The following is an 11,837-nucleotide window of genomic DNA, read 5'->3' as shown; positions in this document are numbered from 1 at the left end:
GAGGGACGGACTTATATGGGATCAAAAATTCTCAAAATGAACTTTTCACCTTGAATATTACCATCAGTTCTTAAATACTCTACATTACAAACTAAGCCTTTTCTAAAGTCCATTGTACAAAAACAGAAGTCAACTCCCTAAAAAAAGTTAATGTTCAAAAACAGTCAAAAGTTCAACTCATGACTTCAGCCGTTAGAATACCGGAAACGACTAATTCGTTTCCGGAAAGTCATGCAAATAAAAAATTATCTAACCCTACCTTTCTCAGAAATGAAAAAAAAGAAAGAAGCAATAAATAGTGTGAAAAAAATCAAATTTGGGGTAGAAATGTGGGTTGGTAGGGGGGGGGGGTAGGTCTGGGGTTTTGTTCTAAACCAAGTCAAATTTCAATTCATACTCCAGCTAAAAACATAGCCGGTAGAATACGGGAAACTACTCGAAACGTTGTGCATTATGGTCTCTAACCTAACCTTAGGTAGGTGGGTGGGTGGGGGTTCAAAAGGTTGTGGGGGGTGAAGGTAGATAGGTAGGTGGGCGGTGTAGATAGGTAGGTGGGGGCCTGTAGTATCGATAAGTTAGGGTGACTTATATAGGATCGAATGATCTCAAAGTGACCTCTTCACCTTGAATAACATTAGCAGTTCTCAATTACTATACATTACAAACTAATCTACTGTTGATGTCCAATGTTCGAAAACAGATGTCAACAGTCAAAAACAGAGGCAAATGTTCGACATGAAAGAAGTCAAAATTCAAGTCATGAACAAATTTGCTCTAAAAAAACAACAGAAAAAATTCCGAAATACAAACCAAAGGATTGAATGAAAGACTTAGATTTCCTGTACCTGGCCAGAAAATAAATTGAACAATGCCATTGAAAAAGAACAATAACAAAAATTTAGAAACAAATAATCAAACAAACTTAACGAACATTATAACCAATCCAGAAAGTCTTTAACCGTTTAAACTGCAGGCCAATATTGATCCATCTAAATATACCCATTAACCCACGCACAATCCCTCAAAGAGGTGTATTCGCCAATTACGACAGATGAAATAGAAAAATGACAAATAAGAAAATTGAGCATTTAAAATTTTTTACTTTTGCTATTATTAAATGTCCAAAACCACTTTTGTCTCTGAAGTCTGTCCAGTATTGCATCGGCAGGGCCTAAAAAGCCATTGGGCAGTAAATTTGATTAATGAAATGTAGCTAGAATTTGTGATACTAATTTCTCAAGAACCATTTCATTGACTCAAGAGGTTATCAAGTAACCCAATTTCAAGCCATTAAAAGTTCCGTTGGCACGAAGATCGATAAACTTGACCATTATAGTTTTCAGAAAATTTGAATACAAAATTTTTAAAAATTGCTAAAATTCGTGCCATTAAAATAAAGATAACACTTCCATTACCCCTAACATCCATTACGTAACATAGTAGCAAACCCTAGAGAGGTTCCTCGCCAATGGGGAGAGAAATACTAAAGACAAAAATTTTTGAAAAGAAACTGCCAAAAACTTCTGATATTAAAATCTTAAAAAACATTCAATTTCTATTAGAAACCATGCAGTAACCTATCATCAAACCCTAGAGAACATGACACTCTAGGCCGAGGAAACTAAAAAAAACGTGAAAAAAATAGCAAAAATTAATATATATTTTTCGTGTCAAATTTGCAGTACCAAAACATATAGCTCATAAAATTATAGTAAAAAGTAATTAAGTCTTTCAAAAGGAATTCATCAACTTGAATAAACGGAAATTCTAGACTTGTCAAACAAAATCTCGACAAATGACGGGAAAACATGTCAAATTGCACCATTTTCGACTAAAAAAAACTCACAAAAAAGACCTTGTAACCATCGTGTTCCGTTTCATTAGTTCCGATAAAAATAGTGGTAGCTTGCAGTCTGATGTACGAAGAGATGCGCAAACAGTGGGATTTTGAACACAATGCCTTGGCTAATTGCCAACCAGTGTAGCTGCTTCAGGTACGACGAGGTTGGTGTTGAAGGTGACAATCGAAAAAACAAACATGCGGCAGAGTTCATTATTCCCTGAAGTTTTGCTAACAAAAAGTCTGGCAGATTATAATAAAGCGAAATACAGTAGTCAACACGTGATAACACTAAAACTCTAATTAACCCAATTAGGACTGATCTTTTAACTTGATCTCGAATTGCCCACACTTTACGATAAAAAAATAAAATCGATCAAACAAAGTTGACATGTCGTTGCAGAGTAAGTTGACAATCAATATAACAAAATAGAACTTTCACCTGTTCAGTATAGTCACCATCTTCTGGCAGACATAAAAACCAAGTAAAACAATTTTACATTTAAGAATAACCATATACTCACTCTTATCCGCATTCAATTTCAATTTTGCAATTCTGAACCAACGTTGAATCAAGGTAAAATATCAACAAAAATGCATTGACTGTGGGTCAAACCAAATACAAAATAAAGAACGGTATCATCTGCGTAGAAAAAAGTTTATTCTCAGTTCTTTCAGCGTATCTTCTAAAGGCAGCAAGTAACAGGAAAAAAGTAAAGGACCACGAACCCATCCTTATGGCACATCCGTCTTAACCTTAACATCTCCAGTAGCACAATAATTTATGATAACTTCTTGCGAAAGATTCGAAAGATAAACTTTAATAATTAGTAACACCAAAGATTGCACCACCAATCCTTTTCGCTTATATTTCAACTAAAAACTGATGATCAATAATATCAAACGCTACGGACAAGTCTAACCCAATATTCATCACGGAACCCGACTCGTCCAGATAACAAAGAACACAAAAAAATCAGCAAAGCCGTTTCCGTTGAATGCGAGAAACAAAATGCACTACTTGCTCGTCAGGTTATTAGATTCCAGATAAATGAATTTGGTCAAAAACATATTTTCATGGGAATCTTAGATTGGCCATAAGGCGGCAACTCGACCATTCAGGATCAAGGTTACACTTCTTTATGCGCGGCCTTATGACGCCTTGTTTGAAATGAATTGGAAAGTATCCTGTATGGAGAGTCAAATTAATTAACACCAGGAAAGAGTCCGGGGAGTTTATCACAACAATTTTATATAACCTTGTTGGTATTACAGCACTTGGGGCCGAACTGTTCGCAATTTTTGGTGGAAGTAATTACAAATCTCTCAGTGTGCAAACCCAAAAAGTTTCCAGGTTATTTGTAGAAGAATCATTTACTTTTAGACCATTCGATAGAGGTAGTGAAACTAATACGGTCTGTAACAAAGAAAGCATTTAACTTCTTTGCTCGACATTCAGGCTCCCCGAGTGACTACGGCAGGACATTATTTTTTCCTAAGAGTTCCTTCAGCACAGAACACCTAACACGCTTACTTTCACTAGAAACACACTTCGAGGTATTCACTTTTCTTTTCGGTAAACAGCTCAAAAAACTCGAAAACTGATTTAAGAAACCGGCTTTTGGCTTGAGAATTTCCATTCCCTCGGTACTATCTCAAACTTTCTTCTCGATCTCATCATCGTTCTTAGCTCATCGTCAAAGGAAGAACACTTAAGTTTTGGCAGACATTAAGTTTTCAGAGGAGGATTCTTTCTTAACGACATAACTCATTTCGTTCATTAAAAGTCAGTTCCAAACATTCTCAGAATTATCTCTGTCGATCGGCGCAAAACATTTTCTGCAAACGCTACCACGTCAAAACTTTGCTATTTACTGCACGAGGCCTTCTTTATAGCTAAATTCTTGTGCTTTTGAATGCTTTTGAAGTGCACAACTCCATGATCAGAGTATATAGCAAAATTAAGGACTAATTGTCAGCGGATCAGCTACCGAAGTCCATAGACCGAGGCAATTTATACAGCCTGATTATTCTAAACTGAATTAGAAACGGTATCCTATATTATTCAGCTATCCAATGTACCATGAACTAAGTAACACTTCAAAATGGCAAATATGAAAAAGTGAAATACACCGGACAGCCAAGAAGTTGAATCGCGTTACCTAACATAACTTTTCTAACTTATATGATGCTGACGACTAACAAAAGAAATGTTTGCAAAGCGACCAGGGGTGGCTTTCTCGAAAACACAAACGTCTTGATTTTTCAAATTTAAAATTCATTAAATTAACATAATTCTGGCTTTCTCAAGGTCCTGTGGCTTAGCGGTTAAAGCGCCTGTCTAGTAAAAAGGAGATCGGTGGTTCAAATCCACCCAGGACCTTTTGCCAACTTGACAAAGAAGTCAAGAACTTTAACTTTCAAGACAACCATCATGACAATATAACCATCTATAATTGATGTTTTTACACCATAAAAAAATTGAAATTTTTTAGTTGTAGTCTCCCTATTACAGTACTATTGTAATCTCCCTATTACTATTGTAATCTCCCTATTTTAGTTGTAGTCTTCCTATTACAGTACTATTGATATCATATAGTAGTGCATACAAGTATTTGGGGTGTGACGGAATCCAGTCAACTACTGACACAGCACGCTTTATTAAACTTAGCAAAAAAGATTATCAATAAAAGTCGGATCGTCAAATAAGGATCGTCATGGCGTGTCACCCACCAGTTTTGTGGCTACATACTATTTTCACTCCAACAGCACGTGGTAAACTTTAACAAAATGATTTACTATGTAATTGCCCATGCTTTGAAACTTCCAACTTCCGGGTGCATAACGTATTTTTTTTTTGGGGGGGGGGGGGGGGGGGGGGTTGTGTGTCTTAAAAAAAAGTCAGGTCCTAGTTTTGATAGACATTCAAACAATATCAACAAAAATTTAAACTGCAGTCACATAGAGACAGAAGAGACGCCGAAAAGCGCAACTTATTTACTTCTAAACATAATTTTAGTTCTACTGACCAATAGAGTCCTGAAGCAACTTCCCGCAGTCCGCTGTTTCCAATTCAGCCATATAGTTCACATCCCGCTCGAATAAATCTGCCAATTTTAAAAGCATCAGTCCACGCTTTGAAGCGTCTATAGAGCGCCATGTAGATCCAATTTCGAATGCCTGTTAACAAGAGAAAAGGAAATATAAAGACATTTTTGAGTCGTGTTCATCAGAACAACTTCAGTTAGATCAGGTCAACAAAAAGATCAACAAAAATAAACCGACTAACGACAGAAAAAATGCTCTAGAAGAACAGGCGGGGCAATATAATTCAGGGGCTGTCGCCTAGATAAAAAGCGCAAAACATCAGACAAATGTAGGCTTGGAAACCCAACCTCATAAGTCCGATTCCATCATCTCGACAGAAGCATTAACCACTCGTCTATCAGGGGGCCTTGTCATTGTAGCTCTAACAATTGGTGGTGTTTGAACAACAAACTTTGTTTCGGAGTGAGAGCAATTGAAATCAATCAGAAATCGGGAAGAAGTTTTCCAATCATTGTTCCTTCCTATCATTACGTATTGCTCGCAGGCATGGCTCCCAAACAACACAAACCTACGAAATCTGAAAGAGTGCGAGCAGTGGTATCAAGGTGGATTCTTCCCTCCATTCAGCGTTACAAAGAGAGACTATTAAAACTTAAATTACTATCTCTTAGTCTCCATGTAGAGATGCACGACCTGCTTCTCTTTTTATCACTAATAAATTCCAAGTATGACATTCCAATTACATTCGAAAAAGCATGCAACGACAAAACAAGACAATATTGTCGAGGAGAATACAAATTGAAACAAAACCGGCCGTTAAAATCCAACGAAAATTACTTCCATCGAACAAAATCGAACATCAACAAAACTTTGTAATTTTGGAAGTGGAATGAACAAAAGGAAAATTAGCGATCTGTACTGGAGTTTCTTCGCCAATAAAAACAACTACGATAATAAATGCACCTGAAGGATTACTTCCAACTGCTCAAACTGAAATAACTGGAAAAAATTATAACATCAGTCCAATGACAATCTAAAAACTATATAAAAAACATGATCAGCTCAGATATTCAGATTCGGACTTAACAACCTTGAGGCGATACCTTAAAAGCCTTAACTACTACTTCAGAAGGAAAGCGGAAAAACGGCCCAGCAAAAATTCAGCATTAAAAACCTAGCCAGTAGAATACCGGAAACGACTAGAAGAGTCGTATAAAAAAACTCTTTCAACCCTACCTATTTCAGAAAAACGAAAGAAACAAAAAGGCATGTACAGTGTGAAAAATAATAGTGAAAGTGCCGGCGGTTAAGTTGTGGGAGGGTATTCGTTGTGGGCGATATGGGTATGTGGGGTGGAGGGGGGCGTGGGGAGCTAGTTGGGGGGGAGTTAGATTAGATAGATTGGGGGGACGGACTTATATGGGATCAAAAATTCTCAAAATGAACTTTTCACCTTGAATATTACCATCAGTTCTTAAATACTGTACATTACAAACTAAGCCTTTTCTAAATAACATTAGCAGTTCTCGATTAATATACATTAAAAACTAATCTACTGTTGATGTCCAATGTTCGAAAACAGATGTCAACAGTCAAAAACAGAGGTAAATGTTCGAAATGAAAGCAGTCAAAATTCAAGTCATGAACAAATTTGCTCTAAAAAACAAAACAGAAAAAAATCCGAAATACAAACCAAAGGATTGAAGGAAAGACTTAGATTTCCTGTACCTGGCCAGAAAATAAATTGAACAATGCCATTGAAAAAGAACAATAACAAAAATTTAGAAACAAATAATCAAACAAACTTAACGAACATTATAACCAATCCAGAAAATCTTTAGGCGTTTAAACTGCAGGCCAATATTGATCCATCTAAAAATACCCATTAACCCACGCACAATCCCTGAAAGAGGTGTATTCGCCAATTACGACAGATATAATAGAAAAATGACAAATAAGAAAATTGAGCATTTAAAATTTTTTACTTTTGCTATTATTAAATGTCCAAAACCACTTTTGTCTCTGAAGTCTGTCCAGCATTGCATCGGCAGGACCTAAAAAAGCCATTGGTCAGTAAAATTGATTAATGAAATGTCGCTAGAATTTGTGATACTAATTTCTAAAGAACCATTTCATTGACTCAAGAGGTTATCAAGTAACCCAATTTCAAGCCATTAAAAGTTCCGTTGGCACGAAGATCGATAAACTTGACCATAGTTTTCAGAAAATTTGAATACAAAATTTTTAAAAACTGCTAAAATTCGTGCCATTAAAATAAAGATAACACTTCCATTACCCCTAATATCCATTACGTAACATAGTAGCAAACCCTAGAGAGGTTCCTCGCCAATGGGGAGAGAAATACTAAAGACAAAAATTTTTAAATAGAAACTGCCAAAAATTTTTGATATTAAAATCTTAAAACCATTCAATTTCTATTAGAAACCATGCAGTAACCTATCATCAAACCCTATAGGACGTTCCATGACACTCTAGGCCGAGGAAACTCAAAAAACGTGAATAGCAAGAATTAGTATATTTTTCGTGTCAAATTTGCAGTACCAAAACATATAGCTCATAAAATTATCATAAAAAGTAATTAAGTCTTTCAAAATGAATTCATCAACTTGAATACACGGAAATTCTAGACTTGTCAAACAAAATCTCGACAAATGACGGGAAAACATGTCGAATTGCACCATTTTCGACTAAAAAAAACTCACAAAAAAGACCTTGTAACCATCGTGTTTCGTTTCATTAGTTCCGATAAAAATAGTGTTAGTCTGCAGTCTGCTGTACAAAGAGATGCGCAAACAGTGAGATTTTGAACACAATGCCTTGGCTAATTGCCAACCAGTGTAGCTGCTTCAGGTACGACGAGGTTGGTGTTGAAGGTGACAATCGAAAAATCAAACATGCGGCAGAGTTCATTATTCCCTGAAGTTTTGCTAACAAAAAGTTTGGCAGATTATAATAAAGCGAAATACAGTCGTCAACACGTGATAACACTAAAACTCTAATTAGCCCAATTAGGACTGATCTTTTAACTTGATCTCGAATTGCCCACACTTTACGATAAAAAAATGAAATCAATCAAACAAAGTTGACATGTCGTTGCAGAGTAAGTTGACAATCAATATAACAAAATAGAACTTTCACCTGTTCAGTATAGTCACCATCTTCTGGCAGACATAAAAAACCAAGTAAAACAATTTTGCATTTAAGAATAACCATATACTCACTCTTATCCGCATTCAATTTCAATTTTGCAATTCTGAACCAACGTTGAATCAAGGTAAAATATCAACAAAAATGCATTGACTGTGGGTCAAACCAAATACAAAATAAAGAACGGTATCATCTGCGTAGAAAAATGTTTATTCTCAGTTCTTTCAGCGTATCTTCTAAAGGCAGCAAGTAACAGGAAAAAAGTAAAGGACCAAGAACCCATCCTTATGGCACATCCGTCTTCACCTTAACATCTCCAGTAGCACAATAATTTATGATAACTTCTTGCGAAAGATTCGAAAGAAACTTTAATAATTAATAACACCAAAGATTGCACCACCATCCTTTTCGCTTATATTTCAACTAAAAACTGATGATCAATAATATCAAACGCTACGGACAAGTCTAACCCAATATTCATCACGGAACCCGACTCGTCCAGATAACAAAAAACACAAAAAATTCAGCAAAGCCGTTTCCGTTGAATGCGAGAAACAAAATGCACTACTTGCTCGTCAGGTTATTAGATTCCAGATATAAATGAATTTGCTGAAAAACATATTTTCATGGGAATCTTAGATTTGCCATAAGGCGGCAACTCGATCATTCAGGATCAAGGTTACACTTCTTTATGCGCCGCCTTATGACGCCTTGTTTGAAATGATTTGGAAAGTATCCTGTATGGAGAGTTAAATTAATTAACACAAGGAAGTAGTCCGGGGAGTTTATCACAACACTTTTACATAACCTAATTGGTATTACAGCACTTGGGGCCGAACTGTTCGCAATTTTTGGTGGAAGTAATTACAAATCTCTCAGTGTGCAAACCCAAAAAGTTTCCAGGTTATTTGTAGAAGAATCATTTACTTTTAGACCATTCGATAGAGGTAGTGAAACTAATACGGTCTGTAACAGAGAAAGCATTAAACTTCTTTGCTAGACATTCAGGCTCCCCTAGTGACTACGGCAGGACATTATTTTTTCCTAAGAGTTCCTTCAGCACAGAACACCTAACACGCTTACTTTCACTAGAAACACACTTTTCGAGGTATTCACTTTTCTTTTTGGTAAACAGCCTAAAAAACTCGAAAACTGATTTAAGAAACCGGCTTTTGGCTTGAGAATTTCCATTCCCTCTGTACTATCTTAAACTTTCTTCTCGATCTCATCATTGTTCTTAGCTCATCGTCAAAGGAAGAAAACTTACGTTTTGTGCAGACATTAAGTTTTCAGAGGAGGATTCTTTCTTATCGATATAACTCATTTCGTTCATTAAAAGTCAGTTCCAAACATTTTCAGGATTATCTCTGTCGATCGGCGCAAAAGCATTTTCTGCAAACGCTACGACGTCAAAACTTTGCTATTTATTGCACGAGGCCTTCTTTATAGCTAAATTCTCGTGCTTTTGAATGCTTTTGAAGCGCACAACTCCATGATCAGAGCTTGTAACGAAACTTACAAGAACTTCTGATACTTCAACTTCCTGGTCTGATGTCATAACCTAAAATTCAACCACTTTAGTGAGTAGGCACAGTAACTTGCTGTTGCAAATTTATCCAAAAAAAATTCAATTTCTTGAAGCAAATTTTGATATAATCTAACATAAGTAAATTTTTGAACAGCAGCACTTTCTCCTCAAAAAATATAACACGCGAACATTGGTATTTGATCGTCGGTATATACAAACCAAAAGATAAACCGGCTTGCCCAGCGTAAATTTAAGAAAAGCCACAGCATTTGTTTAACACTTGTTTCAAAAAATACCGACACGTAAAGTTCCATCATAGAACACCGTTAATCCTCCGCCATTTTTCTTTTCTGTTTGTAATGAAGTAAAAATAATGATTTGGGCAACAATTCTGGAGAAAAAACATATCATTTGAGTTATCTTTGATCCAAGTTTCTGCTTAAAGTATAAGGTTAAAATCATTAGCTGCAAAAAGATCTCTTATTTGCAAGAATTTATTGCAAACCGCTCTTGCATTATGTACAAAAACATTTACACGGGCACTGACTGATTTGAAATTAGATAGTCATGTATGAAAGGAGGCCAACCACTCCCTCGCTTTCTGATTTAAACTAAGCAGTGAAAACTAAACATTTTCTGGCAAGAAATCGGAAGATTCAACTCGATCATTATCGAATTTGAAAACACAGTAGAAAGATTTCAGACAAGATTCTTCTCTAGAAATTTCACGGATACACAGTAGATCAACTCCCTTGTTCTTGCAGGACTCTCTTATATCATCGGTAGAGACAGATTTGCTTAAACGGCCAATGTAGAGATGTCTTTTCGGTGGCATTTATATTGCACTGACTATCATCTGATGATTAATATTTGTGCCCTCTGCAAAACGTGTTTTTCTGTCTTGAGCCAATTCGTCAGTAAAACATGATGTCATTTCCCTCAGCTTTCCATTTCTTTGAAATACGATTGCTAGCAGCGCTCTCAGTCCAAATACTGAAAGAGCTCAAAGATACGGTTAATCCGGTTTCTAAGAAATTATGTCCAGCTTCAGTGATGGAAATTCAGAAACCAGCTAGTCTGATTTTTCTAATTTAACTTCAAGAGCCGATATTTGATCATGGGCTGATAAATCTGTTGTAAAAGTTGGCAAACAGCTCGGACAAGGCCAAAATGTCATTCCAATGCAATTTGTTGTCTGAGCAATTCCAAGTCAAGATCCATGAACACATTTGGATTTACATCGAATACAGATAACGCGTTTTTGTTCTGTACATACCCCCATGCACATAGTGCATGGCGGATCGGATTGGGGAGGCGGCGGGGAAAAAGCCGCCATTGCTTGGGACAAATAAATACAGTCCGAAGACTGCAGTAAGCGCTGAATAAGTCCTGAACAAACGAATTATCTAAATCCTATTGTCTAAATAAATAACTACAAAAAGAATAAATCAGTCGAACAAATGCGAAGAATTCTCGCGCCAAAGGTTGACTGAGACAATAACCTAATGAAATAAAATCTCAAACAATTGCGAAGAACTCTTGCGCCGAAAGTTTGATGTCGGAAATCGGGACTTCGGTGTTCGTTAAAAAACTACACCGTTTGCAATATTCGAATATAAAGCACACAGGTTTCTTCCGCCAGAATCTAAAATCCCCGGTAACTGGCGCTACCCAAACAACATCCGGCCTCTGACACAACAGCAAATATTCACAATCAGGAGCTATTTAATAAGTTTATCGCAACAAATACGCTAAATCACAACAAACATAGCTAGTATTTAGCACCTCTGATACAGTGGATGGAGCTCCTTAGAAGACCGAAGTCGACTTTTGTTCTCAGGTAGGACATAAAGTCAGCGTAGCTATATTCCTTGCTGTCTAGCCTAATTGTTCCGATAAACTTATTAAATAGATACGTTATGCTCATGATTTGCCTGTATATGTGGTTCAGCGCCCTTAAGGGATTTTAGAAACCAGCTCGTGAAGTTTTGCCCTCAGTGATTCGCTGTGCCTTGCTCTGTGTTCTCTCAGTGCTCCTGCATGCTGTTGGTGCTCTCTGGGGTCTACAATCCCCGGGATTTGAGCTCTCTGGGATTTGTGCTCATCTAACCACCAGGTTCAGTTCCTACACATGCGCACTTCATATATATTTATCTAGTGTATATGGATATATCAATGTCTAAGCTTTGTGTCTGTGAGTGTGCTCCTGTGTTTGCGCGTGACTTGAATCTGATTGAACATGCGTGAACCAGA

At 36.6% G+C, this 11,837-nt stretch overlaps 2 protein-coding genes and 1 non-coding gene across 3 annotated transcripts in view; 1 reads left to right on the top strand and 2 right to left on the bottom strand.

The window, feature by feature from the left end:
• LOC142342880 (cyclin-dependent kinase 1-like) overlaps positions 1-11,329 on the bottom strand; it is a 418,971-nt gene extending 407,642 nt beyond the window's left edge. Inside the window, exon 1 of the mRNA XM_075394526.1 lies at positions 11,308-11,329. The gene's annotated coding sequence lies outside the window, so the exon portion shown is untranslated. The remainder of the gene's footprint in view (positions 1-11,307) is intronic.
• Trnat-agu (transfer RNA threonine (anticodon AGU)) lies at positions 4,151-4,223 on the top strand. Its single transcript has one exon. It is a non-coding gene; the product is annotated as a tRNA-Thr (tRNA).
• LOC142342881 (aldehyde dehydrogenase 1A1-like) overlaps positions 4,847-11,837 on the bottom strand; it is a 30,255-nt gene continuing 23,264 nt past the window's right edge. Inside the window, exon 3 of the mRNA XM_075394528.1 lies at positions 4,847-5,020. Within this exon, the coding sequence (XP_075250643.1) occupies positions 4,862-5,020 (159 nt within the window). The 3' untranslated portion in view covers positions 4,847-4,861. The remainder of the gene's footprint in view (positions 5,021-11,837) is intronic.

This window comes from Convolutriloba macropyga, chromosome 7 (assembly GCF_964194025.1).
Source record: "Convolutriloba macropyga chromosome 7, txConMacr16.3, whole genome shotgun sequence".
In the NCBI taxonomy this organism is placed as follows: Eukaryota; Metazoa; Xenacoelomorpha; order Acoela; family Convolutidae; genus Convolutriloba; species Convolutriloba macropyga.
This window is presented reverse-complemented; position numbering and strand designations above follow the sequence as displayed.